We start from the raw sequence: 20,940 nt of genomic DNA, 5'->3' as shown, positions 1-20,940 counted from the left end.
GTTCCTGAAAACTATGCCTCTCCAAATGAAGCTCAACATTTCACCACACTGTTTATTCCTGCTGAGCCTACAGTCCACTGAAAGGCCAAGATCTTTTTAAAGAATAAATGCTATCCTTCCATCTTCCCCTTCATACTTGTTCAGTTGATGATCTGTTACCAAGTACAAGTCTTCCCATTTGTCATTAATGAATTCCATCTTAGATCCAAAATCATGCTTAGTCAAAACCCTTTTGGATACTGTAATGCAGCACGAGTTATGCCGGTCAGCTCTGTTTCATCTGCAGATATGATGAGCATGCCTTGGTGTCCTAATCTAAATCAATGATTAAAACGTGGACGAGCAGAGGGCTAACCACGGACAGCTATCTGGGGTCACTGCTCACCTCCAGCACACTCACACCGAACCAATAAAACTCTGGGAGTATAGTGATTCAAACAGTTTTTTCCATCCACTTGATTGTATTCTGTCTAATTCATATCTTTTTACCTTCTGCACAAGGTTAGAATGAGACACTTATGTGTAAGGCTTTGTAAAATCATGCTCAACAACAGTCACATTACCTTTGCCTCCTAGGTAAAAAAAGAAATAAGATTAGGCCTGAAATGACCTGTTCTTGATGAAGCCCAGCTGCTACTACTTCTGGATGTGTCTCATTAATGATGCAGATACAGCTTTTCTAGGAATCCAAGATGAGCTCGTCAGCCCCACCCCCTGTCCAAATCAGAACATTTGCCTTTTTCCAATCTTATTGCACTTCTCCTATTCCCAGTGATCTTTCAAATGTTACTGATAATGGCTCAGCACAAACATCTGCCAGATCTTTCAAGACTCAAAGAAGTGATTCACCTGGATCAGGTGACTGGTTAGGTTCTCTACTATCAGTGCCATCGTTTCTGGTCCCTGTCCTTTGCAGAGAATCAGAAGTGACATGAGAGCTGAGCAGCTACGCATTCTCTAAGTTGTCTATTACTATACGCCCATCTGTGCAAAGATGTCACATCTCTTCTCGGGTACTTTTTCTTTCAACATAGCCATCAAATACACAGACACACTGCTATCCTTGGCCTTCTCTCCAGCCTCAGTCCATCCTGAGCTAGCACTGCTGATACCAGGTTTGTAGGACTACAACATGTTTCTAAGGGCAGCTAGGTAGCACAGGGGATGGAGCACTGGGACCTAGAGTTGGGAAGACCCAAGTTCAAATTTGGCCTCAGACACTTACTGGCCATGTGACCCTGGGTTTAAGCCTCAATGAGCTAGAGAAGGAAACTGCAAACCACTCCCATATCTTTGTCAAGAAAACCCCAAAAGGAGTCACAAATTGGACGAGACTGAAATGAGACAACAAACAACAAAAACATGTTTTTATATTCATTCTCTGAATGCCTGGCCTTGCTTCCACCTTCTGTACATTTCTTTTATAAACATAAGTTGATTGGTGACATCTCTCTGCATCCAAATTGATTTCTTCAAACAAATATTAATTCATTGGAATTGTTTCCCTTTATGTTTTCACATATCACCCATCTCTCTTGGGCTAACTTCCCCAGAAGTATTTTATTCCATAGGAACTTGCCCATGTTTACTCTGAACCCATTTCGAATCTGCTTTTCCAATATCTAAATCATGGGTCAGATTAGGGCTAGACTTCCTCTCCTTTATCACAAAATCTAGGAAATAGTGGTTCCTATCACTTTCACCCCAGAAACCAGTTCTTTTTTGCTAGTGTGAGAATTAGATCCAAAATAGAATTTCCCCTTGTCAGTTCATCTACCACGTGAAGAATGAAATCAACACTACGGCAAATGGCTATTAATTGGCGGCTCTGCTTTTGGCAGCACTCCAGCACATGCCTGGATGACCGAAGTCCCTGAGCAGTACTGGTTCAAGTCTGTCCCAGCCTTGTGATCTCCTTCCCCAACTCCTCATCCATTCTTACTCTGCTGGAGGGAGAGGGGAGTGTCTCTAAGTACATGCAATGACACAGTCACATGTGTCCATCCAGGCCTGTCACACGCTTCACCCACCAACTCTGAAGCCAACTGTGTCTACGTACTAGGATACTGCATTAGGATCTGTAGTTCTTTTTTACTGCATAAACTCTGGGCAGCTGTGGTATTATACAGACAGCTGATGCCAGGAGCTTTACCACTGACTCTTTGCTTGGATTCTGTCTCACCTGCTATTCTTCCTTCCTTGCAGCTACTCTGTCTTCTCCGTGTCTCATCCTGTTTAAAGCCCCTTTGAACAGATCTGCAAAATGTTCGTGCCAGGTATACTACATCTCTGGTCAAGAATCTTTTGTGCCAATGTTGTAAGCCAAACTTAACATCATTCTCTGGGACCACCTTCTTGACTATCACTGCCCAATTTAATTCTTCTCTTTCGTACAGTGAAGTAAACACGACTTGTGCCACAAGTGATCGCCAGCATATTGCCCCAGAATTCTTAATTGCTGCAATGCTTTTTAGGTTCCTCTTGGAAGTGCCATGTGTCCCTCGGTGAGTCAAGAGAGGCCATCATCTCTTGATAAATCTTGGGAGGTTCTCTGCTCTGTCTTGGATGCATCCTTCCAAGAAGATACCAGACCTCTAGATCATCATCAGGTCCACTAACAGCTGCTTGAGCCAAGAATCATTTCCCTACAACCATCACTACTCCCACTACAACATCTGTCTTCCTCCTCTGACCTTTCCTGGATGATCTCTCACATGACAGCATCTGCAGCCCTACTACTTCATTCTTTAACAGATGAGTAACTTCTTCATCAAAACATCTGGCATCACTCTCTTCAGGAGCACTTTGAAATTTGTTTTTTAAGTTCTAATTGTATGGCTGGCGTGTCACACACATTCCATGCTTCCCCTCCCTAGCACGGCCATGTCTCCACTCTTCCACTTCAGATGCTCCTCAAAGTCCCTATCCGGTTTTGTTCAGGAACGTTTCACTCTCCTCCACAACCTGGAGTGGGGAGAAGTCAATCTCTTTTCTCTTTCCTTTCCAGGAAAGAAATGCATCAGCCTACACTTGGAACACGGATTTCTGCGGTAGAAATCTAGACTTCTCCATCATACCCTTCCTCATCCTAAAGACTACGTTAACCTTGGAACTCAAACCTTGGACTTCCCTCTGCCCCTGGAACCCTTCCCTCAGATTAGAGTGGAGGACTCCTTCCAGAGCCTCCACAGGAGTGGGGTGCCCAGGCCACCTCTTTGTCCCCTCCGAGGCTGCACTCCTCTGGCCTACCCCCTTACAGGCTTGCACCAGCTGTCTCCTCACTCTCCACTTCTTTTTCAGCTTCCTTCTGCATGTTGTCTTCTTTTATCTATATCCCTGGCACATCATAAGCACTTAATAAGTGTCTGTTGAACGACAGATACACAAACACTGTATACCTGACGCGAGTCACTCCCCAATTTCCACAACTCTCCATGACGTTAAAATGCTCTGTTTCTCTGAACTATTTGGGGTATTTATACATCAGTCCTAAAACAGCACTTTCCTTTCTGCCACAATAAAAAGGCTTTTGCAATAAAAGGGGTCAACCACAGTCACTCCATCCTCTCCACCTAATACACAGCTGATTTTGAACAGCACCATTTTTTTCAGGTACCTCCACCAAGCCAACATGACTTAAATTTTTTTAGAAAATGTAAATTACACTAAAGTCTGTGAATTAACTGAATTATTGTTAAAACAATACTACCAGTAGTACCATTTTCTATTATAACCAAAAATAAAAGGAATTCATGCTTAGCTTCCCTCAATAGTCAGTTACAGAAAAAAGATGCCCTAAAAATCAGACAGCAAAAGGAACACTGGCTTTCTTTTAAAGCAAAAAAAGTATAAGGACAAATACAAACACAATTTTTGTACAGGGTTACTTTTGCATTTTTAAAACTAGACCAACAGAACAAGTGAGTAAGGGCTAGTCAAAAAATATGTTGACTTCAATATTAGGTGTTCATTAATGTGATGTTATTTTCAAAATAGGGTCATCTAAATTTGCCTTAACACTTAGTTTTCTCTAATTTTTTTTTTTTGCAAATATTACATAATAAACCACATCTTTTAAGGTAAACTCAAAATGAACGTTCATCATTTGGTCTTTTATACGGAGATAAATAAACTTTGAAGACATATGATCACTTAATTATAGAATCTTCCATAAATTCAAAATTTTTTATACTGAGTTTACTTATAACAAGGAATATCGGAAACAGAACTTCCTCGGAGTTCCCACTTCCACCTCCTCCAATTCATGTAAAAAAAAAAAATGACTCTAAACAAACTATGGAGCTGCAGAACCCACAAAATGATATAGAGAAGCTAACCTCCCACTGAGGACAGGCCAGCAGGGAAGGGGCCAGCACAGCACTCTTGGAGCCAAGCCCAGCCCCCCTCACGCCCATGGTTTTAGCCTCATGGCAGCCACAACCAGCCAGCAGTTGGAAGCACTTCAGATCACCAGCAGCTGTGGCAGTTTAAACAATTATCAACCCACAGATGCTAAGGACAAAGTAAGAGGTCAGTGCAGTGTGGACTTTGGGACCTGGGAGTTCAGGAGTGAGGTTTGGCCTTTGCCCCAAGGGTGAGAAGTGGCTGAGGCATGGCGACCTCCAGCCACTGCCACAAAGCTGCTTCAGAGCCCCAGGCCTGCAGATTGTAGAGGGACCAAGCATCCAGTCTGAGGGGTAATCCCTCTTGCTTTAACCTGCTTGGATCTGGACCACTGTCTGGGGTGGAGGTCCTGGGGTATGTGACCAGTGTGCCGGAGCGAGTTGAGGCTTCAGAGAGGGCACCCAACTAATAGCTCCAGCAGCTGAGAAAATACCAGCAATTGGGACAAAACTCCCCACTCTGGTAGCAGAGTTCTATTGTGGTAAGTTCAAAAGTCAAGTAAATGAGTGGCAATATGAGCAAGCAAGGGAAGCAAGGCAAGCACAGCAGTCTGACTTTGGATTCCTTTTTTGGGGACAAAAAGGATCAAAGCAGGGAACAGGAGGAAGACAACAAAGTCAGAACGCCAGCACCAAAAGCTTCCATAAAAAGAATAAGCTGCAGGGGCGGCCAGGTGGCTCAGCGAGTAAGAGTACCGGCTCCAGTGTTGGGACGACCTGGAGATCGAATACCGGGCTCAGACACTCAGCACCACACCCAGAAATAACTGGCCGTGTAACCTTGAGCAAGTTACTTCACCCCGATTGCTTAAAAAAAAAAAAAAGAATAAGCTGCTTATAGGCCATAAAGGAGCTTAAGAAGGATTTTGGAAACCAAATAAGAGTAGTGCAGGAAAAATTGGGAAGAGAAAGCAGAATGATGCAAGAAAATTATGAAATGAGAGTCAACAACCTGAGTGAAGAAAATAACACCTTTAAAAAACAGACTAAATCAGGGCGGCTAGGTGGCAAGTCAGGAGGACCTGAGTTCAAATCCAGCCTCAGACACTTCACACACACACACACACACGCACACGCACACACACGCGTGCGTGCGCACACACACACAACTAGCTGTGTGACCTTGGGCAAGTCACATAATCCCAACTGCCCTTCAAAAAGCAAAAAAAAAAAAAAAAGACTAATTCAAATGGCAAAAGAGGCTCAAAAAGCCAATAAGGAGAAGATTGCCTTAAAAAGCCGAATTTGCCAGATGGAAAAAGAATTTCAGAAGCTCACTGAAGAGAATCATTCCTTCAGAATTAGACTGGAGAAAATGGAAGCTAGCGACTTTATGAGAAATCAAAATACTATTAAAGAGATCCAAACAAATGAAAAAAAAAATAGAAGGCAATGTGAAATATTTCATTGGAAAAACCACTGACCTGGAAAACAGATCTAGGAGAGATAATTTAAAAATTAAAGGACTACCTGAAAGCCATAATCAAAAAAAGAACCCAGAAATCATCCTCCAAGAAATTCTCAAGGAAAACTGCTCTGATGTTTTAGAACCAGAGGGCAAAATAGAGGTTGAAAGAATGTACTAATCACCTCCTCAAAAAGATCCTAAAAAGAAAACTCCTAGGAATATTATAGCCAGGTTCCAGAATCCCCAGATCAAGGAGAGAATATTACAAGCAGGCAGGAAGAAACAATTTGAATATTGTGGAAACACAATCAGGATAACACAGGATCTGGCAGCTTCTACACTGAGGGATTGAAGGGCTTGGAATATGATATTCCAGAGGGCAAAGAAGCTGGGATTAAAACCAAGAATCACCTACCCAGCAAAACTGAGTATCATGTTCCAGGGGAAAATATGGTCATTCAGTGGAATAGAGGACTTTCAAACATTCTTGTAGAAAAAACCAGAGTTGAATAGAAAATCTGACGTTCAGATACAAGAAGCAAGAGAAGTATGAAAGGTAAACAGGGGAAAAAAATCATAAGGAACTTATCAAAGTGGAACTATTTACATTCCTACATGGAAAAGCAATAATTATAACTGATAAAACTTTTCTCATAGTTTAAGGGAACATACATACATATATATGTCTATATAGGAGGGTATACAGGCATGTGAATACATATGCGAATGTGTGTTTATATATTTACAGGTATACATAGAGGGCACAGGACCAAATTAATAGGTAGGGATGATTCTTAAAAGGTGAAATTAAGAGGTGAGAGGAATATAATGAGAGGAGATGGGGAGAGACAGAATGGGGTAAACTATCTCATATAGAAGAGGCAAGAGAAAACTGTTACAGTGGAGGGGAAGAATAGGAAGGCAAAAGGGAATGCGTCAACCTTATTCTCGCTGAATTTGGCTTGGGGAGGGAATGAAATACACACTAAATAGGGTATCTCACCCTACAGAAGAGTAGGGAAGGGGATGAGAGGGGGGATGATGGAAAGAGGAGCAGGCTGGGGGGAGGGAAGTTGGAAGCACCCACTTTTGAAAAGGAACAGGATCAAAGCAGAGAATAGAACAAGTGGGAGGTGGGATAGGAGGGAGGGAAATATAGTCAGTCTTTTACGATATATCAACTATGTTACTGTTTTGCATTAGCCACACATGTACAACCTATACTGAACTGCTTATCTTCCCAGTAAGGGTGGGTAACAAGGGAGGAAGGGAATGAATCTGGAATTCAAAGTTTTAAAATCAAAAAAAAAATACACACTATTATTAATACTATTTTACATGTAATTGGGAAATAAGATTCACAGGCACTGTGGCATAGAGATCTACCACGCCCTGCCGGAAAAGTCAAAGCGGGTATGGGAGAAGATATGGAGAGAGCAGATTGGAGGAGGGGATATCCTGTGGGACTGCTATTTTGGGGTGGTGGGTGGGGGAAAAACGGGGAGAAAATTTGTAACTCAAAATCTGGCGGAAATGAATGATGTAAATCAGAAGGTAATTTTTAAAGCATTAAAAAAAAAAAAAGAAAATGTAGCTTCCCCTTTCTCCAGGAAAGGGAAGAAGGGGGAGGCGGGGAGAGGTGGGTGAAAGGGGAGACACCAGAAGACTCCTCTCAGTGCAGAATACTGTATATACTGCATTGGATATGATTAATGTGTTGTTTGGTTTTAACTTCTTTTTTTATCGTTATAAGGGATGGCTCAGTGGTGTAATGGGAATGGGAATTTGAAGATCTTCCCTGCCCCTCAATAGAGGGATGGGGGGGGGGGTTTGAAGCCCTCCCTGTGAAAGTAAACTCTGCCCCCTGATAGGCTGAATGTGGTCACATGGAGGCTGTGGTGGGAGGAGTTTGCTGAAGGGAAGCAGAGCCCACAGGAAGCTGGTCAGAGGTAGCGGGATGGTGGGGGAGAGAAGTCGCTCAGGCCAGGAGAGAGAGGTTTGTGAGTAAATACTGATCTCATATTGGTTTGTGGGAAGCCTGAAGGATGCTGTGGCTCTCAGCGTCATTATGGCTTCTTAATATCTTTGGTACTATGATGGAATCAGCTTACTGGTTTTGGGATTGGGTTTTCTGGTGTCTCAATAAATGCTTCAGTTCTGTCCTCTATATGAAGTCTGGCATATTTTGCGATGGAATGTCATGTGATACTTATAGTCACAGTCTTTATCATGATCGTGGGTGCTGTAAATATTGCTGTAAATACTACAGCTGGGCAGGTGAGACAGAGGGGATATAGTCTGAAATGAAGGCAATGTAAAAATAAAACGGAGTGACAAAATAAGATGAAGAAAAATGCATGCTATTTTTAGAATGTTTGGAAAACTGAATTGTCTTAAAATCTTATGAGGTTTTATAATAAACTCTAATTTTGGTTTCATAGTGCTGTATCTGTTTCATAAACCTTGCTTTGGTTAGGTAGAAGCAACTCCACTGTCTATTTGTACCAACTAAAACGTCTTATTTTATGGGAAGAAAAGCAAAATGAAGAGTGAGGAGAAGAGGGAGGGAGGGAACCTAGTTGTTGCAAGCTGGTAGTAGTTAATGGTATCTTACAAAGGCTCAATAAATACTATTATAATAAAAATGTTGCTCCAAAATAGTTGCTGCCATCACTTCCTCTTCTCTCACTCAGCCCTGACCTCACTTAACTGAAACTGCTCTCTCCAAAGGAACCAAGATACTCTTCACTGTTGCATCTGACAGTCTTCTTCGTCCTCAACCTTCCTGACCTGTTCCATCAGTGCCGTCCCCACTAAACACGGTCTCTTCAATGCATCTTCACGATGTTCTTCTCTCCATCTCCCTCTTCCGTGCTTGACCACTCCTCCATCTCCTACACTGGCTCATCATCCAAACCACGCCCTATAGATGTGGGTACCAAGATTCCCCTTTAGGTCCCCTTCTCAGTAACCTCATCATTTCCACAGCTCTAATTAGCAACTCTATGCGGGTAACTCACTGATCTATACATCTTGCTCCAATCACTCCCGAGCTTCAGGCCAGAATGTCCCAAAGACAATTAAACTTAACATATCCAAAATTGAGCTCATGATCTTTTCTCAGAACCCTCTCTTCTTCCAAACCTCCCTATTTCTTTCACAGACACAACCATCCTTGCAGTCTCCCAGGTTTGTAACCTAAGCATTATCTCAAATTCCATACTCTTCCCTCAACCCACATATCCATTAAGTTGTTAAATCTTGCTGTTTCTGCTTCTACAGTATCTTTGGCATCCAACCCATTCTCCATACTCACAGAGCTACCACCTTAATTCAGGCTCTCATCATTTCTTACCTAGATCACTACAACACCCTCCTAAGGGGTCTCTCAACCTCCAACCCCCACTTCTGTGCGGCCTCCACAGTGGTGCCAAGGTAATTTTCATACATGCAGACTTGACCACATCACATCAGTGCCTTCCTATTCCTTCCAGGTTCGAATACAACTCCCTTTGTTTAGTTTTTAAAGTTCTTTACAACCTGGTCTGTCCCAACCTATCCTTCTGGCTTCACCAGACATTTCTCCCCCTCCCACATTCTGCAATCTAGCCAAATGGGTTTTTTTTTCTGCTTCTCACACTTCTCTGCCTTTGCACAAAATACATTATACATAAAATACTAATTTTCAAAGACTTGGAATAAAATTAAATTTGTTGTTGTTCAATTGTTTCAGTCATGTCTGACTCTTGGGGTTTTCTTGGCAGAGATACTGGAGTGATTTGCCATTTCCTTTTCCAGCTCATTTTACAGATCAGAACTGAGGCAAACAGGGTTAAATGACTTCCCAAAGGGTCACACAGCTAGTGCTACTCCAAAGCCAACTTAACCTGTCTAATGGAGTTGCCATATTTTCCAGAAATACTGGACCCAGGGTATTCAGGAGGCCCTGAATGAGTCAAGGATAAAGTCCCCACTTGGGCTAATAACATAGTATGTTATTTGCACCTTTAGCTGAATTCTCAGTGTGCCCTTGAGGGTCAAACCACTAGTAAGTGTCTGAGGTCAGATTTGAATGCAGAAAGATTCGTCTTCCTGACTCTAGGCCCAGCATTCTACCCACTGTGCCACCTAGCTGCCCCTATGACATCATGACACAAAAAATGACCTGGCATGTCCAACTTGACACAGATAAGGGCACTTTCAGAAGAGGTGGGTACCCTCGTCATTCATATAACTAGTGTGTGCTACAGCTAGGAATTAAATTTGACCTAATCGGGTCTCTTTCTGCTACAATGCACTATCTTAGTAAAACCAAGAGGTTGCCTTTGAAACATCTGGTCCTGTTCCAATGACTCACTGTGGTTCCCAAAACCCCCACCAGGTTTGTGAGCTGTGGCAGCAGGTTCCACCAATTTGAAAAAGTTTCAATTTTGGGCCTAGTGACACTATATGTCTGCTGTCTAAAAACAAGCCTAGCTAAAGTTCAGGGAGGCTCAATCACCATACACCACCACACTTTACGTTTATGAATTTTTTGGCTATACTAATTAACCAAAACAAGTCATAGGGAGCTGCCATCTTGGTGGGTGAAAGAATTATTCACACCACTAAAACTGAAAAAAAATTCAAGCATATAAAATTGAAGATTATTAGAAGAAGTTACACTTTGAATAACAAAAATTAATGAAGGTCCTTGAGACGAAGTACTTGAAATATACTCCAAGATTCTTCTTATTTTATAGAGTTAAGTTATATACAGTGAGAGATGTGGTCACTGCTTTAAGTGTTTTTTCCCCCTTTTCCCCCCACAAAACTGTTCAATTTAAGAAAAGATTTCTCCTCTACAAGTAAATATGATAATTTATCAATAAAACATATTTTTAAAGAAAAAAATTAATATAGCACATAAAAGATTCCGGTTACTTGAAATGTGTAGATATAGATTAAAAAGCAATCTGTGGTATATGTATGCCTAGACATCTACAAAAAGCTGACTAGAATAGCCAGAAGTAGGTTATTTTAGGAGATGTATAAAATCATGTTCCATTTTCTTCTCACACTTAGCTTCAAGGGCATAATCCCAATGTTATTACATTTCCTTGTCACTACAACTGTTGGGGAAGATGGTTAAGCATGGTAAATCATCTCAGGGTGTGTGTGTACAGGTTTTGAAGTTGTTGTAGCATGCGTAGGAATCCAAATGACAGAGACCCGAGTCTAATAAAAGTACTTGCTTCCCCCACCTTCCCAAGGTTTCCTCAGCTATGCCTACTCACCAAGACTCATCCTCAGTCTCTCTCCAGCAGTAGCTGTGACAGGTGAATACAATTCTAGCACTTCCATGGTTCTTTCTGACTGTACTTGACAGAACACATTTTCCCATAAAAACATTTTAAGGATGGTAAAGTTTCCACTCTAACACATAAAATGTCTACTTATTCCATAATTCCGCTAATATAGCATACATACCACAGTTTAATTTTCTACAATTTTTCATGCCAAATGTACTATTCTGAAGTTATGCTATGAGTTTAAAATCGTTTGAAGGCTGGCCTGGTACTTAACCACAACTCATTTTCTATGGAAAAATGCAGATTCCAGAGTGATCAAATTACAAAATGAATGTTTGGAACACTTGTTTTTACATTAAGGAAGCCTATATTTCAAACAAAATAATATGTAACACTAAAATGATCCACTAGAGGGACTACAACCCTTCATACACAAAAATGAATCTACTTGTATTTGTGGGGATATAAAAACACTAAAGATGTTTTATAAGAAAAAATAAACAGTATAAACAATCTGAAAAAAATGTGAACGTCTTCTGAAGGAGAAAGACACAAATAGTAGAAAGAATAAAACTGAATAGTATGCAATGCACACGCACAGACACGCACACACACGCACAGACACACGCACACACACAGACACATGCAAACACACGCACACACGCATGGCACGCAGGCACAAGTGACTCAGTGGGTATGATTAGGCTGAAGCTCACAGGACGTGATCAGTCCACACCAGGGGTGGAGAACCTGTGGCCTTGATACCACATGTGGCCCTCTAGGTCCTCAAGTATGGCCCTTTGACTGAATTCAAACTTCACAGAACAAATCCTTTTATTAAGGTGACTCTACACAAAACACACAATGCAACTGTTATTTTTTTAAAAACAGCATTTCTCTCATGGATGGCACTGTCTATATAAGAAGTCTAGATGCGTCAACACAGGATCTATCACTGTATCTCTGCTACTTACTACCCATGTAAACCTTGGGCCAGTCGATAGCCACTCTGGACCTCAGTTTCCTCATCTGTAATGGGGGAGCTAGAACAAAAGATCTCAAAAATTCCTTCTAGCCCTGGAGCTTATATGGCTTTCTTTTTTCCTTATGCCAACTATAAGACTTGACTGTAACTTGTATTAAAAAAAAAAAAAAGATATTTAAAATCTTACACCTAGGCTATCAAATATGGTAGGGAAAATTTGAAATCTAGTAAATGCAAAGATTCTCATCTTTTTCTTTTTCTAGTTCTAACCTCCTATGTGTATGTGGGAAATGAATAAAAGTAGCCTACCAGGGTCACAAATACCTCCTAGAACTTAAAATGTTACAAATTGAAAAAGGTTTAAATATACTCTAACAGGATAGTAAATATGAGGGTACCTATACGTTTTCAACTATTAGCAAGTTTCAAAACACTCAATATTTTCTAGAATTGTAAGACTAAGAGCTGAAAAGGATCTGAGAAATCTTTTAGTCTATACCTCTTTATTTTATAGATGAAGAAACTGAGGGTTAAAAATGTTCAATGACTTACTTGCTCAAGGCCAACATAGGCAGTAAACATCAGAGGTGGGACTTGAACTTAGGTCTTTAAAAACAGACAAAACATTCATGAATAAGCTGAGGCCCAACAAACACTTGAATGCATTTATTGTTTAGGAAATCTAGCATGGCCATCTTTTATAAAAATTATATAGCAACATTCTATTGAACCAAAATTAATTTCTCTAAATATAAAGTTATTACGGGCAAATTACATGTGACTAATTTTGTATTTTTGCATGTATAGTCTTGACAGCACAGACATTTGTGTTTTTATTTTCTCCTCTGCTTCAAACTGCCTGGCATACAGAAAGTTTAGCTAAATTAATGAACGGAAGCAATGAAAATATTTTAAAAACTGAAGTTAATCCTATTTTCCAAATATTGTATTTAATGATTCATTAGGATGCCATTCAGTTCAATAGTCTTAAAAGTACCAACATTAAAGGTATCAGAATGTAATGTTGGAAATTCTTATAACAGTTAAGGAATGTGACAATCCTGATGTTATCTAGTAGCAAGAGAGCTAGGTCAACCCATTTCACACCATGTCATTGGAATCCCTACTGTAATGTCAAACCAACTGTCTTAAGATGCAAAACACAGATTGTCAGTGAAGATTCAAGCTTAGTTCTCCAAATATTATTGTTATTTCATCTAATATCTTGTTCATATAGAATCTTCATTTATCTTTTTTATATAGAAGGACGGTAATTAAAGAGAGCCTATGGTAGAAGGAACCATGGAACAATGGAAGAAGTACCTTCAGAGTAACCAAATTCACTTGTTTAGCTTAAATACAGATATGACAGTACACAAAAATATGAAATCAAAGATGAGTTGTATCAGTAAGTCCTTAGCATTTCTAGCAGTATTACAACTAGTGACTGAGATGCCTTCTCTACAGAGGGCAGGAAAAGGAACTGACCATATGATTATTCTAAGGAACTCCCAGGTAAGGAAACTGCCTCTAGCTGTGCAGATGTGGAACTTCAACAACTTATAAGTTTACAGTAGCCAAGAGCCCTGAAAAGTAAGTCAAGTGCCAAAGTTGTGTAAGTAGTATACATGAACCCTGGTCTTCCTGGTTCTGAGCCTAGTTCTTTATTAACTTTGCCTGATTCTTGTTTTATATGTACTCGGAAAGGGGAAAGGAAGAGGAAACAGAAGAAAGGCAGCTGGAATGTGAGAGGAGAAAAAGGAAGGAAAAAGAAAAAAAGGAAAAGAATGAAGAATATAAAGTACATCTGGTGAGGAGTAAGTGAACCCAACAATCATTGATGCTGCTTCTCATTCTAACTTCTATCCTTAAAAAATCAAAACCAAACCCGAGCAATCAGTCCTTACAAGAAATAGGCTCCTAAAAAGGTAAATTAATAATGCAATGAATATTATGCCGGTATAGTGAGATTTCAGCTAGCCAGTGTACTGACAGATAAAACTTTCCAATTAACTAAGGATTAACGTTTATAAAGCAAACCAACCAGGAGAAAGAAGTCTCAAATTCTCTTTCAGGTACATATAGATGACATTTGCTGACTTTCCAAATCACACATATATTTTTACAAATAACACATTTTAGTAAGCACAAATCTCGATTATAAGTAACCAAATTAATCAAATTCTAAATGTTAATAATAAAAAAATTATTAGATTTATAAAGAAAGAAGTTACAAGTGTTGTTAATATTTTAGCTAAGTAAAATAAATCAAAAGGCGAGTGAGGGAAGGTTTCCTAAAGACAGAAATCACAATTTCCTAAATTCATGAGAAAAATTTTTTTAATTATAGTTTTAATTAAAAATATTCAGAAGCTATTAGTGAAAAATAGACAAACTTGTCTGCACAGTTAATTTTTTTTAAATGTTAAGAAGTTCTTGATCTCTCATAATCAGACCATAAGATATAGGATGAAACATTTTCCCTCAGCATCATTTAAAAACTCTCCACAGGTAAAAAAAGGGTTAAGCATCAGTATTAGATAATCTGCAACCCCATGGCTCTAAAAGGCTTCAGATGACAGGCTCCCCAATACTCTCCTTCCTGTTTTAATTAGCCTTGGTTAAATTTGTCAGAATCTCATCTGAACAGGCAGTTCCTAAACTGTTCACACAGTACAGCCTGAATGTGAGCATATACCATTATATGTCATTTAAATTTATAGCAACACAGAGTAATCCAGTTCACAATTTAGACATAACTGTTAGACAACATGACTATGAGAATTAAAATTTTACTGCTTACTTTTAAATATGCAGCTGCCTCCTGGACAGAAAGCCTCCTCTGGATAGAGCTGCCACACTCATGATCTCCTGGAAACATTAATATTTTATTTGAATCAATATTTCATAAAAAAACAGACAATTCAAAAGCATTTACATACAAAATTTGGATACAAGTTTTAATGGTCTTATAAAACATCAATAAAATGGAAGACTAATATTTATACTTTCTATGAAAAATACTTTAAGCATAATTAAAAATACTAAGAAACCAGTTTTCCACAGCAACACGTTCTAGAGTCAATTAGATATTGTTTGTCCTCATTCTTCATTAAATAATCTCTTCACATGATTAAGAGAAGAATGTTAAAACCCACTGCACACTTAATTACAGTAATCCATAATACTTCATCTATACAATTTTTAAATTTCATTTTAGACTCAAAGGCCAGAACACAAATACAGAATAGAGAAAAGAAACAAAAACATATAAACTTAAATATTGGAACTTCAATACAAAGTAAAAAAGAAAAAAAAAGCATGTGTGCATAGCAGAATGTGAGGATTCAAAATATGTAACAATAAATTTTCATTTCAATAAAGTCTATATGATAAATACATGTTGTGTGGAGAACTGTCCATCTTTGCTTCCTTGTGAGTTTTCTTCTTTGCTGTGCATTTTCACTTTGTTCTTTTTTTCCCCTTTCCCCACCCCCTCCAGGAGGCCACAATAAGGTTCAGATATGTTTCTCTATAGCTATAGATATATACATACATACATATGTAGACATATACGTTCCCAAACATTCCACTCCTGATCTTTGTTTTTAATGTCTGGATTATCTCTCATTCCCTTTTCCTCCTGCCTCCTCTACTTTGCTCTCCTATTATCTACCTACTCCCCTCTCCCCTCCAAGGATACTTCCCCTATCCTCCCATTCCCGTAAATCTAAACACACTTCTATATCCCCCTTTTAACCTATCCCTTCATTCTCCCCTCTAAAGATCCCTCCCTTGTCCTTTTCCCCCTCCCTATGCCCTTACCATTTTATTTCTTCTGAATTTATAAGACTTTTATCCTCTAGTTCTAAATATATACATACTGTTCCCTCTTAAACCCATTCTTGATGAAAGTAGGTTACCATCTATGCAATTCTTTAAATGCTTTTCTAACAACTCTATCATACAGTAGTATACTCTATTAGAGATGAAAACAAAATATAGTAAGCATATGGTAGTTTGTTAAGTGAATGAATTAATGAATGGCACTTAGACCTCAGAGAGTGGAAGATTCCCCTGTTTCTGCCCACATCCCCACCTCTGAGACAAGGGAAGAAGGGCATGGGTGATAATGTTAAGGAAATAAAGTATCAATGCAAATAGTCTGTGCATATATCGAGTATCCTTGAAAACATGAAAAAATCAGAGTATGTCAATTGTCTCCCAAAAGCACTTAACTTAAATATCCAACAAAATATAGATTTAAAAATTCTCTTTCAGGTGCAGCTGAGTGGTACAGTGGATACAGCACCTTCCCTGGAGTCAGGAGGACCCGAGTTGAAATTTACTAGCTATGTGATCCTGGGCAAGTATCTCTCCCAGGTATGTTAAAATCATACAAGAGGATATGATAAATGCAACCACGGAGGAAAATACTGTTTAACAACTCTGTGGGTAACAGTATTAACCCACACAGAAAATGTCATGGAGGAGGTCCTTGTACTATCCAAAAAGCAGAGGGAATTCCTAGACATATTGAGGTTTCTTTGCTTTCATTTGTGGGTGAGCAATACCAAATATATTAGGAATTCTACAGCGAGATTTAGGAGGACTCAAATGACACCAATTAATCAACAATTTAAGTAATCCTAAAATAGTCAGATTACTTAAAAATACATACTCCCCAAATCATGACATGCAGGTCTGACGGTCTTATCTAGTACTTCGGACACCACACACAGAAAATATGCAGGGTCCAGAATCAGTGCAGGCTGGATCATAACTGGGAATCTGAGAAGTGCTTTCAAACAATCCCAGTCATAGCTTTTGTTAATTTAAGTTTTACTGAAGCTTTTTTAAAAAAAAACCTTAGTGATGACACTTTCTAATAATCCCTTTCCCCTCAAAAAAGAAACCTCAATTTTTAAGCTTAATTTTTTTTTGTTATTCTGTATTTGACAAACTCAAAAATGAGCATATCTACAGAGAATAGGATTGTGTATCTAACCATCAATGTCTAGCAGGCATAACTTTAATTAAAAGAAATAAATCTAACATGTTAGTTTCAAAACTGTCTTGCCTATCTCCAACTGAACCTCCTTGTAAAACCATCTTTGGCAATAAAGAGTTATAAGTTAAATAATACAAACTAGCATACTGATGTGATAGTTTCTCCCAGTTCACTTTATCATGAAGCAGTAATATTCTATTATATTAACACACTGTGTGTTTTGAGGCCCCTAGGTGGCTCAGTGGATAGAGCGCTGGGCCTGGAGTCAGGAAGACCAGAGTTCAAATCCAGCCTTAGACATTTAGTAGATGTGTGACCCTAGGCAAGTCACTTAACCCTGTTTGTCTCTGTTTCCTCATCTGCATTTTTCTTTAATTGCTAGAGAACTATCACTCCAGTTACCTTTGCCAAGAAAACCTCAAATGGGGCCACAAAGAGTCAGAAACAACTGAACCACCAAAAAAACCATAATGTGTTTAAGCATTTCCCAATGACAGGAACACATTTTGCCTTGAGTTTTTTTTCTAAAAAAAAAAGTGCTGCTGTGAATATTCTGATCTATGTGGGACCTTGCCCTGTCTTTGGCCTCGTGGCGGGGTGGGGAGGAGGGAAGATATATGTGTCCTAGTGGGATGGCTACATCAAAGAGAATGATCCATTTATTCACTTTTATCGCATAGATTCAGGCTGTTTTCTCAAACACTGGATCTTTTCACAATTCCACTAATACTGTATTACTGTGCCTATTGCCCCATAGCTTCTCCCAACACTGGATGTTTACATGTCAGATCTCTGCTGGATGTGAGGTGAAAACATATTTTGATTTTTATTCCTCTGATTATTACTGATTTGGAGAAATTTTTTCATGTGGTTTATAAGCATGCATTTCTTTTTTTGAAAACTTTTCATATCCTTTGAGTATTTATTGGGGGTTAATCTTCTTTCCTGTTGATGTTACATGGCTGTGTATCATCTAACAATCTCAGAAGCCTCAAAATTGCATGTGATTCAAACATGCAATTTTGAAAAAAAAAAAAGTGGTGGGTATAAGTAGGCTAGAGCATAATATCGACAATGACTTATTGGAGAATAAATAGTATAAAATATATTGAAAGATACTATGACTAGAAACAGTCAATCCTGTTAGATGGGCAGTATGTAGGATACTAGGCTGACAAGCAGAGTAGTAGTCTAATCTTCACAAAATATGAAAATAATCCAAGGACTCCAAGCACATTAAGAAAGCCCTATGGCTAAAGAAGGATATATGGAAAGACATGAACAAGAACCGCATGGTGAGAATACTGACATCAGCAGATCACAGATTGAACTGGAGTGTTTAAATATAGCAAGCTTTGTAGACACTGCTTCTCTTAAATGTATTAGCTCTCTCTTCCAGCTTTGTGTCATTCAATAACTGATAAAAAAAAATATTGGCATTCCAGTCCCAGAAACATCTGTGGAAGACCACCCTCCATGCAGTTATCAATGCATTTACTGACTGTTCTTTGGAATTAGCTGGTCAACCACAATTCATTTACCCTCTTCTCAAGTCATCATTCATATTATAAAAGATTTTCAAACAGTTTCTTGAAATTGACCTACTAATAATCCTATTGAAAAATTAAATCAGGTATTATTTGTTAATGAATTCATGCTGGCTTCTAATTATTACTCATCTACACCAATACACAACCCAAAGATGGACTTGGCAAATTACAGGATTATAATGGGTCCCCTAGGAGGCACAACTTCAGAAGAAAGAAGGTTAGAGTTTGGGAAAAGAAGCCATGGGGAGAAGGGAGACTCAGAAGTTGGGGGAAGAGGAAGGCACAGGGTCAAAAAAGGGCAAAAGTAGAAGAGGAAATCCTATCACCATACCAAGGACAGAGTCAGTCAACAAGAGTCTGACTCACAGAATCTGTTTCGGATAGATCGGCTAGGAAGAGAAGAGTAGGGGAATGGAGCAAGGGCATACTAGTAAAAGAAGCCAAAGCTGCATAAATTTCTATCCAAACAGCAGCTCTTTTCCTTTAGCTTATTTTGTCAAACCAGGTCCCTTACTCATGAATCGTAGATTCAAAAGGGAAAAGAGGCAAAGAAATATCTCATGAGGGATTAAAATATTCACTGACCATAAATTATACAATTTCTTGCCTCCATGTAAATTGCAACCATTCCATGTGGCTCCTTCTTTGGAGCCAAAATTAGTAGTCCCTCTGCCATAGTATTCCCTCTACCAAGTGATATCCCTTCATATCTATGAAGTCAATAATCTCATTTCCCTAAGTCTCTGCTTTCCCATGTAAAAGAAAGCCCTTCAAATGATCTCATTAACATAATTTCAAGTACCCTTGTCATACTAAGCAACCTATTTGAGGCATGCTTGTTTCTCAGCACCCTTTTAAGAAGCCATATCATGGTCTGAGCAGGAAAGATTACAAGCGGGACTACTATCCTTCCTTGATCTAGACACTATCTTTCATAATGCATTTTGTGGGAAGTTATATAACACAACTGACATACTAAGCTCACAGTCATGTAAGGGCGATATCTTTAGGATCTGCCATAAAACTCCTAGTGAGCCATGAGGAGAGGGAAAGCTAAAGACCCAGGTCTTTTTTCACATGACCAGCTAAAAAAGTCATGTCTTCTCAGCTCCCCTATTGGGCAGGTAGAGTTAAGTGCATTTGTACAAAGAGCTTTATGAACACTTCTCTACTTCAAAGACCTGTAATTTCACCAAGACAGAATTCCAGATTGCAATCTCTATAAAGTTTAGTACATGGCTTTTAAGAGCTGCTAAGAACAAAAAAATTGACAGACAATATGGTGAAGAACTTCTCCAAATTTAGACAAGCTAGTCTGAGATAATATATGGTTCTTCACTGAAGCCTTGCACATGTCCAAATCACATTTCATCTTCTCTGATTTAGCACGTTTCTAGTCTTAACATTTTGATGGATCTCAAATTCTGTCACTAATGGCAAAATAAGGTATCAGTGAGATTTAGAACAATGTCCCATGTAATCCAAGATGTTATTTCTATTGAGGTTTGAAAAAACTTTACCAATAGGGAAGTACTAATAAGGAAGGTCCTATAAGTGTTTGCTCTGTCCCTCCTAATCTCCCCTCTTCGATTCCTAGATAGGAAGAACAGCACTTTCTTTCTCAATGAAAGATAAAAACCAACCTAAAGAAAGCTGTCCTTAATAAAATTTTCACAGAGAATTTGATTTATATATATTCGATACGGAGAATCAATTATGTTTTTGTTTAATAGTCTTTTCTATAACTGAATCAGGAAGAAAGGGAACAAGACTCCTCTGAAAGCCAGATCTAGTCCTGAGATTTTCCTTTATAGGACAGTAAAGGGCAGGTTGTGTTCTTAATCTTCTGTGTCAGAGATTTTTTTGGCAGCCTCTTATAGACTCCTTTCTGAATCAAACAGATTAAAAAAGAAACCAATTATAATGAAATGAAGTTATTGATTTTTTTCTTCTAAGTTCATGGACCCCAGATTAAGAATCCCTAGTAAAGGATGAGATGAAAGGGGCAACCACTCTCTGTTCTAAAGTTGGAGTCACTAAGAGGAAAAAAAAGAAAAGAAAACCTCAAGCCTGAATGTAGAAGAAAAACTTCAAGTTTCCCCTTTCACTGAGGGTTATATGATATATAAACAGTGATCATGGACAGGAAATAAAAATAAACAGGAGAGATAAAAGCAAGATTTGCTAGGATGAACAGCTATGGTAGACAGAAATCAGTGGTGGTTGCATAAGCCTTGCAAAATCTCTGGGACTTCCAAAACTAAATAGAGCCTGAGCAAAATGCAATAAAGC

At 38.9% G+C, this 20,940-nt stretch overlaps 1 protein-coding gene across 2 annotated transcripts in view; it reads right to left on the bottom strand.

Moving 5' to 3' along the window:
* Positions 1-20,940, bottom strand: part of LEMD3 (LEM domain containing 3) — an 80,441-nt gene that overhangs the window by 13,043 nt on the left and 46,458 nt on the right. For both annotated transcript variants that reach the window (XM_069080892.1, XM_069080893.1), the window contains exon 4: positions 14,891-14,958. In XM_069080892.1, coding sequence (XP_068936993.1) covers positions 14,891-14,958 — 68 coding nt within the window. The remainder of the gene's footprint in view (positions 1-14,890; positions 14,959-20,940) is intronic.

This window comes from Petaurus breviceps, unplaced genomic scaffold (assembly GCF_028583685.1).
Source record: "Petaurus breviceps papuanus isolate PSGF00001 unplaced genomic scaffold, PetGlider_PUasm1.0 154, whole genome shotgun sequence".
NCBI classification, from domain to species: Eukaryota; Metazoa; Chordata; class Mammalia; order Diprotodontia; family Petauridae; genus Petaurus; species Petaurus breviceps.
The sequence above is the reverse complement of the archived record's forward strand: the minus strand, read 5'-3'. Positions and strand labels throughout refer to the sequence as shown.